Below are 20,441 nucleotides of genomic sequence, written 5' to 3'. Positions count from 1 at the left end.
GTTAGTGAACTAGGAAAAAAGTGAAATCTGCAGCACATACGGCTGAGCTTTGAAGGGAAGTGCACCACAAAGGTAATGCCACATGAGAATCTAAGAGCACTGTGAACACTTTATTCATCCCTGGAGGTACACATTAGAAGATTGACCAGTTTAGACTCTCTGATACTGTAGAAGAGGATAGCATAGTGACTTGGTACTAAGGGAAAGGTAACTGAAATATTCATGCTGCAGAAAAACAAAGGAGCTTGACAAACTGTTTACTTCAATGGACATACCTTTAAAATGGTATCTCATTCTAATGATATCATAGAGATACAGAAAGCTGTGTAAATTTCCTGTCATGGGTATAACTATAGCCGAAGCAGTCATATCAGCTGCTATAAAAGGGCCAAAATCTAGGGGAGCCCAGTCAAGTTTTTTTGGTGGAGAAAAACAAATGAGTGCCCTTATGTTTTCTGTCTCTTGTGCGTTCTCATATATGTGATACTACTATCTAACCCCTGTACTGTTGGCGGCAGTGCAATTTACTATCATCTAGGTGTTGGTCCATATTTTACCTTGCTATGATGATAATTCCACATTATATATGCTGTAACAAGTCTCTAACTTAAAGGGGTTGTTTAAGCATGCGGCGGTTTTTCATACTGATGACCTAGCCACAAAATCAGGATATGATCAGTGGGGATCCGACACCCGGACCCAGACCGATCAGCTGCCTCCGGGACCGGAAGCAGATGGCACCAACCACTGTATAGCGGCGATGCTGCAACACTGCAAGTGAATAGGAGCAGAGCTGCAGTACTGTAGCACAGGCACTATACAGTGGTAGGAGCCATCTGCTTCCGGTACCGACCACTGCATAAATTCCGGTGCCGGAGGCAGATGGAACAGCTGATCGTGCGGGGTCCGGGTCTCGGAACCCCACCAATCATATACTGATGACCTATCCTGTAGATAGGTCATCAGTATGAGACACCACCCCATGCCCAGATAAAACCCTTTAAAACGTCACTTACTTTCAAGAAACTTTGCATAATTCAATTGTATAAGCAAATATAAGAAACTTTGTCATATCTTATTAGAGAAAATGCCTTTCTTCACTTATCAGTCTCCTTTCCCACCCCCCCCCTCCTAACTGATCACTCACTCTGAATATACTGCTTTTGCCATCTCCTCAAGAGGAGACAACCATCAGCTCACTAGGGGATCAGGTAACATGCTGCCCATAGAAGTCTATGGAGAGGGGAGGGGAAGAAGGGAGCAGAAGCAAAGTGGGAAAGAGACAGAGAGAGACAAAGACCCTGCAGCAGCTTCTAGTAAGTGTTATATCTCTCCCCAGTGTAGAATTCTCAGCTACACTGCTTATTACTGCTGTATAATCTTCTCATGTTACTGCTGTTTCTATATAGGTTATAGACAGAGATGGGAGAGCTGGATGTGTGCGGTGTATGGCAGACATGATAGCTGTTCGGCTCCACCCACTAGCTCAGGAAAAACTGAGAATTAGAGGTAGAGCATGCAGAGGGGAAAACTGCTAAATAATACAGAATATAAGTCATATAATGGGCAGAAATAGTGTTATTCCTCATGTACACACAGTTTTTTCTAAAAAGTCACCTGAAAGGTTAGGTACGTGGAAATTAAACTCTGTCTCCATAACCTAATTTAATGACGAATAGCAATTTGTAAACCTTTATATACCGACCATAGATGGGCAAACAATTTGCCCTATGGTTGTTTTAATATTTTACTGCAGAGATAAGATCTCCACAGGCTGACACAGTAGATAAAGGTTCACCAGTAAGATGGTTAATAACAACTATAGGAGTATGTTGAAATTAACAAATTATTAACCCTTTATCTATAAATAATTGGATTGTGCCAATAATCATGGAAAAAAAAATAAAAAAAATAAAACACGTTCTTACCTTTGACACAAAATGGTGATGAGTTTTTCTGTATTCCACATATTCAGACTGAGTACATATATTACGATTGAATTTGTAGAAAGAAACCATCTGTATTATTTGTAGCCAACATGTACCTTGAGATCTATCTCAATAGTATTGCTTCATTGTGGTGGCATCACAAGCAAATGCATGGCAAGTGCTGGCATGCTGTATATCAACCTTATTAATGCCGCTTACAGTAAATATTATATTAATATGCTAATTATGAGCCCACTAGCATTGAATAGCACAAATGAACATTACATGCATAATCATAGCTGTATAAACAAAAATCACATTACGAGTCTATGATGGAAACCAAAACAATGACAATGTAAGATTACTAGTTACATGCATATGGATAAACAGATGAAAATTGCACATGATACTTGTCATATATTATACATAAGATAAGTTAGACACATAACAAAGTCAACACAATTCTTGCATTTAAGACATTTTATAAAATGTTGGTGGAAGTGGTAAGCAAGTGTTCGTGCAGTTTGGTGAAGCCGTTGAATATATTCATTCATGAAAGAAGAATCCTATGCAATAATTATACAATGTGGTCAATATTCGCTTAGCACACAAATATTTTCTACTGCTTACAGAATTTTTAATGGAACGATATATGTAATGTAAATACAGTAATATTAAAATATAATAATATATAATCAGCCTCATTATTAATTCTATGGAATTTAGCAAATATCTTGTATATGGAAATATTGCATAGGATCTTAACACCACCAGATTTAGTGATTTAGAAGAAAGAAGAAAGGTGACAAAGAAAATGCATTATAAGTTGATTATAATACAATGAGTGACCATTATATGCAACCAATTATGACAAAATTGTACTTATTACAGATTGAAGGACCAGGCTTCATATGTCACATGAAGTATTATGAGCATGAACAAAATGGCGGAAACTTAACACACGATCACTAGTGATGATATAATTATTAATAACATAAAATGATGATTTTATATTATTAGACACAAAGCACAAATTAGAATGTAGAACAAGAAACATGTTAACGCGTCATGAAATGTTCACTAAGTATACACATTAAGAATATTTTACTCGTTCAACGCAAATATTTTCAGTAGAAACAGGAAATCTCTTTGATTTATGAGGATTCCCCAATGGAAATGGGCACCACAACAATTTGGCTTCCTCCACATGAAAATTGCAGGGCCCCCAATTACTCTGCATGTATTCAATGCAGTCCTAGTATTTACCATTTGGATTTTCACTATTGAATGTATCATATATTATAATTCAGACTAAAACATTTTAATTAAGTCAATCACCCTCCTTACTATATGTGACACATCAGATACAATTTATGCTAGTGCCGCACTCCGATCTCTGATATGACAATGTGTTTATACAGGACTTCGTGATACAGCAAGTTTACCTCCTTCCTGTGCACAGTAACACATCAGAAATAATCCCGTACAAACGATACCGCCCCACAGAGTTAGACAACAAATTCAGTACTGCTACATCTGAATGTGGCCTTCTAAATAATTGAATTTGTTGTTCATGGACCTAGGGCAGGGCAGGGCAGGGCTTCTGAACTATTTTCTACTGGGGTCTCACCAGCTAGATCATCGGGGGTGCCTGGGCCTCACCATCCGTGGTGAAAGTCCAAGCCAGAATTAAAACTATTGCTCAATATAACTTTCTTTTGTCTTCTCATCCCCGTATAACATTCAAATACGCACAATAGGCGTTAAGGCCCTTTTACACTGGGTGATTATCGTGCAGACGAGCGTTCGTATTACGCACGTTGCCAAGAATTGCCCTGTGTAAACAGGGAAGCGATCAGAAGATGAACGAGCAAACGCTCCATCATCTGCTGATAATATTTTACTTTTTAAAAACTATACTATCGTTGTCGGCAGCGTGTCTCCCTGTGTAAACGGGAAACGCGCTGTTGACATGATAATAATGTATGGGGACGAGCGATAGGAGTAATGACCGCTCGTCCCCATCCATATTGTCGGCCGTTGTAAAAGGCCCTTAAAGTATGTTACTAAATCAGAGATTGGTGCAAGATGTGCAGATAATGATCACTTCTGTGAAAACTGCCTCCCCAGCTGTGCCTCGCCAACAACTAGGGGGCGCTTCACAGCTTGAGAAGCACTCATCTAGAATAGCATACATTCAATAAAGTGCTTTTAGACTGTCAGATTGAAATATACTATATTAATGTCTATATTTATTAAATAGCCACCGTAAAGTTATAGGACTTCAATGTCATATGAATGAATGAGTACATATTGGATAATCCCTTTCACAAATAAAAATTTACAGGTTCAAAAGACACTAGTGTGAAGATGGCCTTAAATTAAAGCTAACTATTCAGCTTTCAAGGACTGCGGAGAACAAGTGCGCTATCTTACACCACATGATGGTACCTGGTGCCATTCACCGCCACTTTTTTAAAGGAGAGAATTTGGCAAATTATTCACACCCCCCTTTTTTGACACAAAGTAACAATTTTATTTGTATAGAAAAAGTGTCATTGAGGCTTAAAAAATTTGGCGTTCGTGTCAAAATAAAACTATTCACAACTGCATTGATAAACCTTCTACACCGCCATCACCACTCTTTGATAAAGGGGGAATGAATTAAAAAAGACGCAGAGCCACCGCGGCCCGACATATTGATTACAATTTATGCCAGAAGAGTAGCGTTAATTATAGCGGAAATCCAGCTGGCATAGATTTTACTCTGTTGGTTGTAGCAAGGTAGAGGGGAGTGCCGGGCTTTGGACATGGTTTCCCCCACCTGATCAGACTACCCTCTCATCAGACGATAAAAAGCAATTAAATAAAAAAAATAAAGTATACTCACCTCACCGCTCCTCCTCTCACCTCCGGCTCCCTCAGCGTGCAACGTCTTATACAAGGTCCTGACGCCAGGCAGCATCAGAATGTTGTATGTGACCCAGCACGGATAGGCCCTGACGCTGCTTGGCATCAGGACCTTGTATGAGCCCCAGCATGCAGAGGGGAAAAGCGAAGAGAGGTGGTGTGGTGAGTATACATTTTTTTAATTTCATGTCCAATGGAGGGGGGGGGCGGATGGCGCACGGCTGCGCAACGGTGGCGCACAGGCATCGAAAAGATGCGATAGGTTTATTAAGAGGCGTGTGCCCGTTAACAAAATATGTCGTATCTTATTCCAGCGGTACAGATAGCGAAGACTGACTTATAAAACGCCAGTCTTCGTAAATCTGCGACTATATTCTTAGGAGTAGATATCGAGTGGAAAATAATGCATGTACTTAAGTCATATCTGCGCCCCACCTCATGGATTTTCATGTTTTCGTTATGGCAAACAGTATTCCAATTTGGTGTAAATGTGTGCCAAATGTTTGATGTGGCCGGTCAGCCTTCGCCAGGTGTCACCAGTCATATAATACAGGAGTTTTTTTTTTTTTAAAAGACAGTATGTTTGTCAAATTAACGTACTGTATGTACCTCCATGATTCCTATGACATTCAGCTAAAAAGTAAATGTAAGATTCTATCAAATAACTGTCTGCAGACCATTGGTATACATGACTATAGTGTGTGATAAGTACAATAAACAATAAGACAGTACAGTAACTGTAAAGAATATTAGATTCTGGTGTCATCATTATTGCAAATCTAAATGTGTAATGGACATGTAAAGTCATAAGAGATCAATACTAAACTTCAAAGTAAAATCTTTTCACATCTTTACATCGATATTTAAAATGTCATACCTGGGCTGTCCATAGTCAGATCAAGAACCACCTGGTCACTGCGTTTCCCATACAGGCCATTGCTGCACAATGCCACAACTTGAAGAACATAACTTGCATTGGGCATTAAATTATACAAAATTGCACCCTAAAAGACAAATGGAAAAAGTCTGTACAATACTGAAGTAGATAATGTAATGGAAATAACTGGACATGCTACTGATATTTCTTGCTATATTTTATGTTTCATGTATTTACAAGATGGAAATCTTAGAAAATCCTAACAGGAGCATGTTGTTATTTTTTATCGGATCAATATTGGGCAGGGAAATTTGGCTGGGTTCACACAGAGGTTTTTGCAGGCGGAAATTCTGCCTCAAAATTCAGTTTGGATGTTTTTTCAATGCGTTTGTGCGCCACGCGCCATTGTGCGCCACGGGCATAAAATGATGCGAAATACGCTTTTTCAGCTTCCCATTGATGTCAATGGGAGGTCAGAGGTGTAAACGCCCGAAGATAGGGCATGTCGCTTCTTTCTCCCGCGAGACGGTTTTACCGCTCGCGGGAAAAAGACGCCTCCGCCTTCCATTGAAATCAATGGGAGGCATTTTCGGCCGGTTTTGCGACGCGGTTTCCACGTCAAAAAAACTCCGTGTGAACATATCCTTAAGTTGGTTTAAAAAACATTTATTCGTAAAATAAGATATATAATAAAATAAAAACAGTAACAAAAAAAAAAAAGGCAAAAAAAAAAAAAAGTCCTACAATTGCTTTGTTCTAACATATTATAAAACTTCTTAGTAGCAGTTTCTTAAAAAACATCACTTTCTAGGAAATTCAAGTAATAACAAAAGTGGCTACCATTAAGACTCCTGCAAAGGGTGATGCCCCATTTTCCAAAACTTCTGAATGGCATATCTGCCTATCTATGCAGTGATATAAAAGTGGGTGCTACATCACTAGGCATATTTGCCATTTAAGAGTCAAGGAAAGTTAGGTAACAGCGCCTGTTGCAGCCATATTGGTTGTCACCCAGCCTTCCCAGAATCAACTAAATAATGGCATGAGTTAAATATTAAAGTGTCCTTATAATTTTGTACTCCTGCCAGAACTGATATATTGGGGGGGGGGGGGGGCGCACAGGGAGAATACAGAAGGTGCAGTTGCTAAGGCAACCGTGTGACACCCAAAGAGTCTTGTACATAAGGCCTTTTCATTAGAATGGGACCCATGCACTGGTCGGTGACTGTGTCTCTCCACTGCTCATGTCAGAAGTGGACTTCAGGTGACATTCAGGTGATATTTTCAGGTGACTTTTTATTGGATATTTTTTAAAATTATATTTGAATTGCTCTTTAAATTGAGACTAACTTTCAGACTGTCCTACATGAGTATTACCATAAAGAAAACGGACCTGTAGTAGAGCATCATTCAGTGGAACTACCTGTTTAATGCTTATATCAGCATATATCTGAAAACCAAGGCTGAAGTAATATGCCCAGTGAATGATTTATTTATCTGGACTACAGACCTGAGGTTTGATAAACTTCAATTACAAGGGGTTTATTTACTAATAATTGACATTTCCTTCCTCCCATTGATTTTCATGGGAGGTCAGAGGCAGAAACTGCAGCAACAAAGTACATGCTGCTTGTTTGTTATGGCAAAAAAACGCAACAAAAAAGTAGTGAAAAAAAAAAAGCGCAGGCAGTACAAAATCTGCCTCAAAATTCCTGAAGGAATTCTGGGCAGATTTAACGCATTTGGGTGATACCGGTCTGACCTTGTAAAACATTTAGAGTATATTTTATCACATGTTCTTTGTATAAAACACATAGAGAAACTAAGTAAGTAAAGTAGAATTACCAAATCCTGGTAGCCATCTGTCAGATATTCATGTCTTGTTTGGTCTTCTCCTTGAAGCTGCTGATAATAGACTAGATATCGCTCAATAACTGCTTCATAAACAACCCGAGGCCTCTTCCAAGTAATTAAAAGACTCGTGCTGTTCTGGGATTCAGCCTGGACATCGTCTGGTTCTGAACTACAAACTGGAATATAAAAAAAGAAGGTAAAAATAATGTATTTGTGCTCCTGCAAAGTAATAATAATAATAATAATAATATCGTAAGTAAATCACTCTGCCATCCTAACTGTTGAAATTGAGAACTTCTAACAAGATTACGAGCCAATCATAACTTAATAACCACTACCTTTAGAAAAACACTATGTGCTGTATACAAAGTAAAAAAACAAAAAATACAAGGTACTCCCTGGAGAAGGCAATGTATCTAAAGCTCACTATCCCCGCTCAGCAGACTGCCATTTCCCTTGCAGAGATAAGTAGTACAAGGCTGGCATCAGACCAGTACAGGCGGCACTGCTATCAGGGGCCCAGACAGATAAGGAGCCCAAACTCACCTGTTCCAACCCAACCGTTACCCACCAGTCACAGAATGGGAGCTACAAAGTTTAAATATTTATGCTTTATGGTTCCCAACATGGTGCCCTTCATTTTACGTCAGTGTGAATGTACAGGCCCCAATCAGTAGTCTGAATAGGGACCTACTAAATTTATGGTATGAGCCGTTGAGGTTGTATTAAGATCATATTATTCTTCATTTTAAAATCAGATGGTTACTTGAGAAGAAGTATAATAGTCTTTGAGGTTCACACCAAATGTATACAAACAGGATACAAGATAAAGGTCCATAGACATAATAAGGAGTTCCAGGGCCCGGACCATTATCACGTATGGGGCCCTGAAGCAGGATATTGATTGTCTGAATCTAAGCAGTCCTATCTATAGTGTGAGCTTGATCTCAGACTACAGCTTCTCTGTGTATCTAGAACAGTTACCGCCTGCCCAGTAGAGAGCAGGAGTGAGGGAATCGCTGACAGGAAACAAATATGTCCGACAGCACCAAGGCTTTATCATTTATTCTTCATTATGAAACTGAATTATCAACATTCATTGTGTAATTGGATAAAAGAATGCACATTCTCCTTGGATTGTCTAGCCCAGCTTAGAATCCACTGGCAGCAACATGGTTAATTGTGAGGAAATTAGTAGTTATGGTAAAATCCAGTCTGAGTGAGTGTGCCAGTAATCTACTTTTTGGACACTTGAGGGAGCTATATACAAACAGATCTGTTTTGGAAAACTGATCCAGGCACAGCGAAATTAACCTGGTACGGTATTACTACTGTATTGTGACCATTTTTTTTAAAAATACACTTACATTCAAACTAGAGCCTTAAGGCCCTTTTACACTGGCCAATTATCGGGCAAACGATCGTTCCCGATAAAACGCTCATTCATCGGCTGATTGTATCGTTTTAAATGACCAAAATATTATCGCTGTCGGCAGCACATCTCCCTGTAAACAGGGAGACGTGCTGCCGACATGATAGAAATGTATGAGAACCAGTGATCGGTGTAAGGAGCGCTCATCCCCATACTAGCTCCATGTGAAATGAGCAAACAAGCGCCGATCAACAAGCTGACTCGTCTATGTAATATCGTCGGGCTGTGTAATATCAGCTATAGACGTATACTGTCTTGGTCATGTACACTGAGCATACCAATCTGTGTCCATTATATGTACAGTAAAGATCTTCCACCCTATCTTCTCTCTTTTACTTCTGTATGGGAGAAGTTACAAATCTTCTGAACGCTGAATTATCCAACCTGACCAGTTGTCGCTTAAAGTGCTGTTGTCAGTTTACCAGAGGGTGGATTTGCTCTTTAATGAAAAACTTCTGGATCTGAATGGAACCTAAATGTTTTCATACTACATAGACGTTCGGTCAGACAAATGAGTGCAGCATTGGATGTGAACGGCAAAGAAAACAGCATACAGCTGAAAATCTGTACAAAATAGAAGTTAAAGTTAATTAAAAATGTTACAAAGATACTCAACTTTTTATGCAAATTTGAAAGGTAATTTATTCGAGTTTCTTTTTAATGGTTTTGCGCACAGTGATAACTTACTTAAAGATAACAGGAGGCCCAATCTGTTGTATATATTTTTTGGTGCGGACATGGGAGTTGAATATAGTAAGCAGTATTATTTTTTTTCCTAAAAAAAATTGTTAAATAGCCTTTGGTTGGTCATGCAAGGCATACATTGTAAAAGATTTTCCTAAAAGATCAAAATGTTGCAATTTTTGTCCAACATATCAAGCACACTGTATATACTACTCACACCATGTCCATATACACTACTATGCCAGTTTTGTGAATTGCCATATATTTGCTAAATTCTGTGGCAATTAAAGACAGAAGCAAATCAGCAGTTATTTTTATTTTTTTATAAATAAATGTAGTTTTATCTGGAGCCCTAAGAAAAATCACAGATACCACAATTTGATATCATGGCACCTCATGCCTAAAAACTGACTGAGCACAGCTGTACCGAAAACTTAGCTCTACTACATCTATATTTCAGAATATGTATGGTGCCAGAAACAAAAAACTTTTGCTGATTGTTCTACTATATTTGTGGTATGTCAGTTTTGTAGTTTTCAGTACGTCTCCCTAGACTGTAAATTCCTTGCACCACCTTAGGAGAACGTTGACATTTTATAGATGTCAGACTGTACTAACCTCCTAATTATACAGTAACCTGTACGTAATGCCATTTTACAAATCTATGAATAATAATCTGTGGCTTCTAGTATTGATTTCTTTCTATGGGCTATATATTAATTAATGTATGCGCATAGTAATTAAAAATTGCCTAATTTAAAGAAAATAAAAATACTACAGTGTCTTAAACATAAATGTAATAAGCAAATTCCCTTCTATTATTTTAAACATTTAGATTTTTTTTTAGATTGCACTAGAGCTTCAATATTTGGCCTAACGTTAAATTTCAGCAGTCTATTAGTTGTCCTTGAACTTTGAACGCAATACACATTTGTAGTATGTGAGGTTGGTAAGTTGGTTGGTTGACTGGAGAAATGAGTTTTAAAGGGTCTGCCCATGTCATAAAATAAAATAAAGCTCTCCTGAAAGATCTGTTTTAGTAAATACTTTCTTTCCCAATTAAGTAACAATTCTGGAACAGGTTTTCTTATAACCTTGTGTTGTACCATTCCTCTATTACTCCTCCTAGAAGTTTATGAATAAATCGACAACTGGGTGTTTCCATTCCCCGTGTTAAAGGGGTGTGTCCACTTGGCAGATGAAGTTTAATGTAGATAAATGTAAAGTTATGCATCTGGGTACCAACAACCTGCATGCATCATATGTCCTAGGGGGAGCTACACTGGCGGATTCACTTGTTGAGAAGGATCTGGGTGTACTTGTAAATCATAAACTCAATAACAGCATGCAGTGTCAATCAGCTGCTTCAAAGGCCAGCAGGATATTGTCGTGTATTAAAAGAGGCATGGACTCGCGGACAGGGATATATTACCACTTTACAAAGCATTAGTGAGGCCTCATCTAGAATATGCAGTCCAGTTCTGGGCTCCAGTTCATAGAAAGGATGCCCTGGAGTTGGAAAAAATACAAAGAAGTGCAACGAAGCTAATTAGGGGCATGGAGAATTTAAGTTATGAGGAAAGATTGAAAGAATTAAACCTATTTAGCCTTGAAAAAAGACGACTAAGGGGGGACACGATTAATTTATATAAATATATTAATGGCACATACAAAAAATATGATGAAATCCTGTTCCTTGTAAAACCCCCTCAAAAAACAAGGGGGCACTCCCTCCGTCTGGAGAAAAAAAGGTTCAAGCTGCAGAGGCGACAAGGCTTCTTTACCGTGAGAACTGTGAATCTATGGAATAGCCTACCGCCGGAGCTGGTCACAGCAGGGACAGTAGATGGCTTTAAAAAAGGGTTCGATAATTTCCTAGAACAAAAAAATATTATCTCCTATGTGTAGAAATTTTTCCTTCCCTTTTCCCGTCCCTTGGTTGAACTTGATGGACATGTGTCTTTTTTCAGCCGTACTAACTATGTAACATAAGACTGAATTAACCCCTTAAAGTTGGTCTTCAGGTGATTATTGGTTACAATAAGTTTTCAATAAGTAGTAGCTATGAAACAATCAACATATAATATATTTGTGTTATCTTATTGGATACACTTACTAAATGAACGGGTCTCTCCTAAAAAACATATATACTGCTAGAAATAACCCGGACACTGCTCGTTGGTATATAGCTAAAGGGGGTGAAGATGTAGAAGTCACACCCAGACCCTGGTGCCCGAGAGGACCCAAAGGTCCCTCTGCCAAATATGAAGACAGAAGTATTGTAAATGAAACATGGTTGGTAGGGGCCTTGTTACAGAATTTGATTTGGGGCCAGGAAGCTTCAAGTTATACCTCTGTATACCACACAACATAATCTACTAGTTCTTCTCAATGAATTAGAATATCATCAAAAAGTTAATTTATTTCAGTAATTCAATTCAAAACATTAAACTCATATCATATAGATTCCTTACACACATATAGATTCATATATCATATAGATTCATGATCTATTTCCAGCATTTTTTTCTTTTAATGTTGAAGATTATGGATAACAGTTAATGAAAACCCATAATTTAGTCTCTCATAAAATTTGAATATTGGGTAAAAGTTCAAGATTGTAGACTCATGGTGTCACACTCTAATCAGCTAATAAACACAAAACACCTGCAAAGGTTTCCTAAGCCTTTAACCGCTTAGTGACCAACAAAACACCTTTTCATGGCGGTCACTAAGGGGCTTTAGGCTACGCCGCCTTTTCGCGGCAGCCCAGTCTAAACCCTGCACAGGTGTCCTGTGCAGGCTGGAGAAGGGGCTCGGCTGTCTGATGACAGCCGGACTCTTGCTCCAACGACCGTGGCCGTTTAACCCGTTAAATGCTGCGGTCAATAGAAACCGCGGCATTTAACTTGTTTACAGAGGGAGGGAGCTCCCTCTGTCACCCGCAAATGCAATTGCGGGCCTACGATGGGGTGCCATGGCAGCCGGGTGCCTGATAAAGGCCCCCAGGTCTGCCCACGGCATATGCCTATTAGGACGCGCCAGAGGCACGTCCTAATAGATTGCCTGTCAGATTTACTACAGGCAATAATGCTCTGGTATACTAAGCATACCAAAGCATTATAGCAGCGATCTAAAGATCGCATAGTAAAGTCCACTAGTGGGACTAAAAATAATAAATTAATTTTAAATAAAAAAATATATATTTTTTTTCCATAGAAAGTGGTTTTAGTTAGAAAAAGTGTAAAAGCACACATATGGTATCAAACAATAAAGTTAATGTAATTTAAACCGCAAGGTGAACACCGTATTAAAAAAAAAGCAAAAAACAATGGCAAAATTTTTATTTTTTTCCATTGCCCCCCAAAAAAGTAATAAAAGTTAATCAATAAGTCCAATGTACCCCAAAACAGTACCAATCAAACATATGTCTTGTCCCACAAAAAACAAGCCCAAAAAATCACTACGACGAAAAAAATAAAAAAAATACGGCTCTTGGAAAGCGACGATGCAAAAAGAAATAATTTTCGTTTAAAAGAGTTTTTATTGTGAAAAAGTTGTAAAACATAAATAACCTATACAATTACCGACCCATAGAATAAAGGTAACATTTTATTTACATCCCACAGTGAACGGCGTCAATTTAAAACGCATAGAACAATGGCGGAATTTCAGGGGTTCTTTTCTATTCCCCCCAAAAAAAAGTTACTAAAAAACGTAATCAAAAAATTATATGTACCCCCAAAATGGTGCCATTAAAAAGTAAAACTAATCACGCAAAAAACAAGTCCTCATACAGCTATGTCAATGGAAAAATAAAAAAGTTATAGCTCTTTGAATGCAACTATAGAAAAACGAAAAAAATGAATAAATTAATAATTGCTTGGTCACTAAAGGGTTAAATTGTCCAACAGTCTGGGTCAGTAGGCTACACTATCATGGGGAAGACTGCTGACTTGTCAGTTGTCCAGAAGACAGTCATTGACACCCTCCACAAGGAGGGTAAGCCAGAAAAGGACATTGCTAAAGAAGCTAACTGTTGACAGAGTGCTGTATCCAAGCATATTAATGGAAAGTTGAGAGGAAGGAAAAAGTGTGGACGAAAAAGGTACACAAGCAACAGGGATAACCGCAGCCTTGAAAGGGTTGTCATGAAAAGGCCTTTCAAGAATCTGGGGGAAATTCACAAGGAGTGGACTGCGGCTGGAGTCCGTGTTTCAAGAGCCACCACACACAGACGTATCCAGGACATGGGCTACAACTGTCGCATTCTTTGAGACAACGTCAGAAGCGTCTTACCTGGGCTAAGGAGAAAAAGGACTGGTCTGTTTCTCAGTGGTCCAAAATCCTGTTTTCAGATGAAAGTAAATTTTGCATTTCATTTGGAAATCCAGGTCCCAGAATCTGGAGGAAGAGTGGAGAGGCATCAATCCAAGTTGCTTGCTGTCCAGTGTGAAGTTTCCACAGTCAGTGATGGTTTGGGGAGCCATGTCATCTGCTGGTGTTGGTCCACTGTGTTATATCAAGTCCAGAGTCAACGCAGATGTCTACCAGGAAATTTTACAGCTCTGCTGACAAGCTTTATGGAGATGCTGATTTCATTTTCCAGCAGGACTTGGCACCAGCCCACACTGCCAAAAGTACCAATACCTGGTTTAATAACCACAGTATCACTGCGCTTGATTGGCCAACAAACTCGCCTGACCTAAACCCCATAGAGAATCTATGGGGTATTAAGAAGAAGATGAAAGACTTCCGGTTCCGGCACTGGCGATGCAGGACGCTCCCATCTAGCCTGCTTGCCTGCAACAGTCGCTCCGGCGGCGACAATCAGCTGTTTAAACACCGGCCCCACACACAGGAACATACCCGGTGGTGCCTGTATGGAAAGGTACCTCCTTAGAAGCGCACATAAGCCAGCCATGGAGGACTCAGCCGCGGCCGTGGAGAAGGGAGGTAAGATGGCGGCGCTTCCCGCCACTGCTCCCCCGCTATACACACAGGATAATGAGCTGCAGCAGCCTCAGTCCCCTTTTTCAAGCCATGCAGAGCCCATAGCCTCTTCTCATCCTGCACCTATCGATTATATAGCCCTGGCCCATGAGGTGGCTAAACGGATAGCGCCTGACCTGCAAAAGGAACTGGAAAAAACCGTGCAAGCTTCTCTGACTCGCATGCATGCGGATCTGGCACAAGTAACTTCCAGGACTGATGAATTAGAACAGCGTATGATGCTGTTGGAGGATGATAATCAGCGCCTGCAATCCAAACTTAAAGTGGTGCTGTCTGCTACTACGCAGTTGGGGGACAAGGTGGAGGACCTAGAAAACCGCTCCAGGAGGAGCAACCTGCGACTTGTGGGTCTGAAGGAAGCGGTGGTCCCTTCTGATTTACAGCGACTATGTGAGAGGACATTGCCAGCAGCATTAGGTCTTCCATGTCCCTGCCGGGTGGAGAGGTCACACAGGGTGGGGCCAGACCCCAGAAATCTTCCATCAGCGGATGGCAGCAACACGCTTCGTCCCAGACAAGTCATTTTTAAGCTGTTGGATTACAATGATAAGTTGGCACTTATGAAGGCATTTCGCAGCAGATCGCGTCCTTTGGAGATAATGGGCATGAGAGTGCTACTTTTCGAGGACTATTCTACAGAGGTCGCGAAACGCAGGCGTTCTTTCAGCAAGATCTGTACTGCGCTGTTCCAAGCGAAAATACGTTGTAACCTGCAATATCCGGCCATCTTACGGGTGTTTCAAGAGAGTGGTCGGACCAAGACATTCACCACACCGAAGGAAGCGGAGGACGCACTTGCAGAGCTATGCAGACACAGACTCCCGCACGAGGAGCATCGCAGTCCAGCACACAGCCCACGTCGCAAGTTAAGAGAAGTCGGATGGAGTCGACTGGATATGGAGCGAACCTGGGCAGAAGCTTTAATGCCCACACCCGGAAGAGCCCGTGGAGGCCGATCCAGAAATGGAGGGGACTCTCCGAAGCCGCAGAGGCGACCGAGGGACCGCACCCGATCTACGTCTCCTGATTGACGAGCTGAGTTTTCTCAGCACCATTTTATCGGATGTGGTGGTTTTGTGGACGCTGTAGATCAATTGCAGGTTCCGATTGTTTACAGATAATTTTTAATTTTTGATGGCTGCACTTAGCGGTCTTATAAGGCAACTTTTTTCGGTCAGCAACTGACCTAATGTTACAATATTAAAATGTATGCATTTTGATATTTTGCCGCATTTACACTGCAGGGGATTTGAGAGTGAGTTAGGGCATGATCTAAGCTCTCTCCTTGTGTGCATATCCGACCGAGAATGCTACAAGGCCTCTCCCTCGTAAGGGATTAGTTATGCCCGCCACAGGTCGCATACTTGGGGAATGCTCGGTAGGGGCCTCCGGATCGTGTGGCGTGGCAGTCTAGAAGTGGAGCAGGGTTTATGTTTACACACTATGCTATAGTCTAAACGGATTCTAAGCCGTTGGCCCGTTGGTATAAGATTGTGTATCGGCGGCAAAGGGTTAATGATGTGTTAAGGGATGGTGCAGCTGTCACTAAATGAGGTATATACGCAGGTCTGGGGGGGGGGGGGAGGGAGGTACGTGTTTGTGCACAACAGAAAAAAGTGAAGTCTCTTACGCCAATGGGTACTAGGGGCTTGAAGGCCCTTGCCGCAGGCAATTTTTCTTTCTTTTTGGGTCAAGGCCTGATGGCCTTGATATGGAGTTTAGTTTGGTTTCCTGAGCCGGGTTTTGGCTATGTTCTTAATGTTTATGCATGGCTTTTAGGTAAAGATGGATCCGACTCCCCGAACCAATCACGGCTTTTTGACGTTTTAGCTCATCTTATGCACTGCCCAATAACATGAAAATAATCTCATGGAACGTTAAGGGGCTTAGGTCCCCACAGAAACGGACCAAACTTTTGCGACACATGAAACGATTACACCCAGATGTAGCCCTGTTACAGGAAACTCTCCTTACCGAGCCAGAATTTAAGTATTTACAGAAGTTCTGGGTGGGTCAGGTTTTTGGCTCGCCGGCAAGAGACGGTAAGGCGGGAGTTATAATGTTGGTACACAAAAATTTTGCTTTTACGTTGGTGTCCCAGGAGCGTGATGATGAGGGCTGTTGGATTCATCTAGTGGTGGAACATGCAGGGGAAACTATTAGTATTCATAATGTGTATGGCCCAAATGCGGTCAACACAGGTTTTTTTGGTCACTTGGAAGCCGAACTTCAGCAGGATCGTACTAAATTTTTAGTTCTAGGGGGAGACCTTAATACTGTAAGGTCCTCCAAGGACGATAGGAGTGCAGGGACCAGTTCGCATAGAAATAGGGATAAGATCTTGCCAGACTTTTTAAGACACACTGCCCTTACAGATGCTTGGAGGAGTTTACACCCTGATGCGCGGGAATACACACACTTTTCTCATGTCCATCAATCGTGGTCGCGTATTGATTATTTGCTGGTGAATGACGCCTTATCCCGACGGTTACGTGAAGCGGCGATTGAGGATCTCATAATTTCGGACCATGCCCCGGTTACCATTACTCTGGCCGACACAGTAGCTAGGGGAATGGATTTTATTTGGAGGTTCCCCTCCTTTCTGGCAACGGATGAGGGTTTCTTACAGAAGCTAAAGGGGTGGTGGACGGAATTTGATGGGGATAATGCATCACATCGTTCGGACCTGTCACTGTATTGGCGTACAGCTAAAGCGGTAATCCGAGGGAAAATTATGCAATTTAGGTCTAATCTTAAACGCAAGACTACCGAAGGGTACAAGACAGCGAGTAACCGATTACGGTGTGCATACACGGTATTTTTACACTCTCTGGGGGAGAAATGGAGGGAAGCTAAGCGGCAATTTGATAAGTGGTTAGATAAAAGAGAAAGTATTTATCAGTGCCAATTTGATGCTGATCTCATGCGTTTCGGCAATAAAGGGGGCAAATTATTAGCGCGACTAGCGAAGGGGAGGTATGCACCGTCACACATTTTAACACTTAATGATTCCAACGGAATTCCTACATCAGATCCCCAAAAAATTAACACTATTTTACGTAAATATTATCAGGATCGAAACTTATGCCATGATTGTATGTTATATTATGTTGTGTTAATTCAATGTTAATTTGTTGACAGTTGAGTGCTGTTCACTTATGACGCAACCTTTATGTGAAATGTTTATAAGAAAATGTGAAAACGGTTAATAAAAAATGATGTTTTAATAAGAAGAAGATGAGACACCAGACCCAACAATGCAGACGAGCTGAAGGCCGCTATCAAAGCAACCTGGGCTTCCATAACACCTCAGCAGTGCCACAGGCTGATCGCCTCCATGCCACGCCGCATTGATGCAGGAATTCATGCAAAAGGAGCCCCGACCAAGTATTGAGTGCATATACTGTACATGCTTTCCAGTAGGCCAAATTTTGGGTTTTCATTAACGGTTAGCCATAATCATCAACGTTAAAAGAAAAAAATCCTGGAAATAGATCACTCTGTGTGTAATGAATCTATATAATATATGAGCTTCGCTTTTTGAATTGAATTACTGAAATAAATTAACTTTTTGAATATATACTAATTCATTGAGAAGGACTAGTATATGTATATAAGTATATATATACTAATACATGTATAAATATACATATACTAAAATATATATATATATATATATATATATATATATATGTGTATCTAGCAAAAAAACAGCAGCACTCACAAAAAATGCATGTGAAGCCCGGGTGCCAAGCAAGTAATCCCGATCCTGGGGATTATATATATATATATATATATATATATATATATAGCAAAATCCAATACACAGGTCAGCACTCCAAGTTTAAGTGGAAGAAGGATCTTTTTATTCACCACATGCAACGTTTCAGCCCTGCTCAATGGGGCCTTTCTCAAGCTTGAGAAAGGCCCCATTGAGCAGGGCTGAAACGTTGCATGTGGTGAATAAAAAGATCCTTCTTTCACTTAAACCTGGAGTGCTGACCTGTGTATTGGATTTTGCTGTGTATTTGGGACACTGGTCGTGTGTCTGAACAGGGACTTGCACCCTACACTGGAAGAACGGTGCTGCTTTTGCTTTGCTTTGCTTGTATATATATATATATACATACATACACAAACACACACACAAACATGAAGAAGGTCTTGCAGAACTCTAAGTTCAAAGTATAAAGCTGTGGTTTATTCAGACAACATCAAAAAGGGGCAATGTTTCAATCCCACATTGGGATGCTTGAGAAAGATCCCATTGTTGGATTGAAACGTTGCACCTTTTTGATGTCTGAATAAACCATATGCATGTTTAGTACTAGATGTACTTCTTTCCTCTATGTTTTTAACATGGGTTAGTCTTCGTTCACATCTGCATCGGAGTTCCGTTCATGGGTTCCATCAGGGGAACTTATGAACGGAAACCAAAGGGAAACCGTAACTTTCCGTTTGCATTACCATTGATTTCAATGGTAATGCTTGCGTTGCTAATGGATTCTGTTTGTCTCTGTTCTGTAAGGTTTCCGTTTTTTTGGCGGAATCAATAGCGTAGTCGACTACGCTATTGATTCCGCCCAAAAAAAAGAGAAACCTTACGGAATGGAGACAAACGGAAACCATTAGTAACATAAGCATTAACATTGAAATCAATGGTAATGCAAACGGAAAGTTACGGTTTCCGTTCATGAGTTCCCCTGACGGAAACGTCTGACGGAACCCATGAACGAAAGAAACCCTGACGCAGATGTGAACGAAGCATTAAAAAGTTTCTTATATTTTTTGCACGTATGTTTTATAAAGAAATATTGTTAACATCAAATAGTAAAATATATATATGTTATCCAAGTTACATTTGGAATATCTAGCCAGGGAGCAATTTGTAGTGCGTTATGGTTTTCATCCCTGCTTGTTTATCATGAGGATGGACTGGCACCTAGCTACATGGAATAAGCACATTAGTGTATTGTCATTTAGAAATATTTAGTGATGTGATAAGTGAAGACGGTGTCATTATGTTAGTGGAGAAATGGAGACAAACTTAGAAATTGGTAGTGAAATGTCCAGGGATTACAGAAAGCACATTATAGTAAAAGACTAGACTTGTGTCTGCAAATAAAAGGCATCATGTGCTTCAGCATGCCACTGAAACGCTGGGCAGTACAAGTCAAGAACTCGAAAACCTGAAACGCAACCAAATGGTATAACAACCTGGCTCGAGTATTTCCTCTATTCCAGTATAGGACGAGAACACTTGTCCAGAGAACTTGTGCTGCTGTTGCCTGAAGTTGTTCTGTAAATAATCCATCACCATGACATACCCAGACTGCTGCATTGTGAGGATCTCACAGAAATATTCCAACTGCCAGAGAAAAAGGTAAAACACATCCATTAACACAGATATCATCATAATATTTGTTACTACGCTGCAGTGACTCACGGTAACACAAGACGTTTTTATTTATATTGCTTGAAAACCTAGCAGGTTTTTAGACTAAAGCCGGCCACACACGATTCAATATTTCAGTTTGAAAATTGGGCACTACACGGGTAGCCATCGGGCACTACACAGGTAGCCATAGATCAATCAAAACCTCTCAATAACTCCAGGAAGGCAATATCCAAAGTGTTGAAAAGTCTCTTTGGGATTGTTGGATTTTTCCTTTTCTCATTAAAAGGACAGGATCAGCCCAGTGGCAGTCTAAGTAGATGTCTCACCTCACATAGTAGTAAGATA

At 40.3% G+C, this 20,441-nt stretch overlaps 1 protein-coding gene across 6 annotated transcripts in view; it reads right to left on the bottom strand.

Annotated features, from left to right (window-relative positions):
- PTPRZ1 (protein tyrosine phosphatase receptor type Z1) overlaps positions 1-20,441 on the bottom strand; it is a 211,340-nt gene that overhangs the window by 98,664 nt on the left and 92,235 nt on the right. For all 6 annotated transcript variants that reach the window (XM_075857144.1, XM_075857149.1, XM_075857145.1 and 3 more), the window contains exons 8-10: positions 19,916-20,066; positions 7,561-7,745; positions 5,716-5,842 (exon numbers count right to left, since the gene is read on the bottom strand). In XM_075857144.1, coding sequence (XP_075713259.1) covers positions 5,716-5,842; positions 7,561-7,745; positions 19,916-20,066 — 463 coding nt within the window. The remainder of the gene's footprint in view (positions 1-5,715; positions 5,843-7,560; positions 7,746-19,915; positions 20,067-20,441) is intronic.

Source organism: Rhinoderma darwinii, chromosome 3, assembly GCF_050947455.1.
Source record: "Rhinoderma darwinii isolate aRhiDar2 chromosome 3, aRhiDar2.hap1, whole genome shotgun sequence".
NCBI classification, from domain to species: Eukaryota; Metazoa; Chordata; class Amphibia; order Anura; family Rhinodermatidae; genus Rhinoderma; species Rhinoderma darwinii.
Note: the sequence above shows the minus strand (reverse complement) of the source record. Positions and strands in the feature narration are given on the sequence as shown.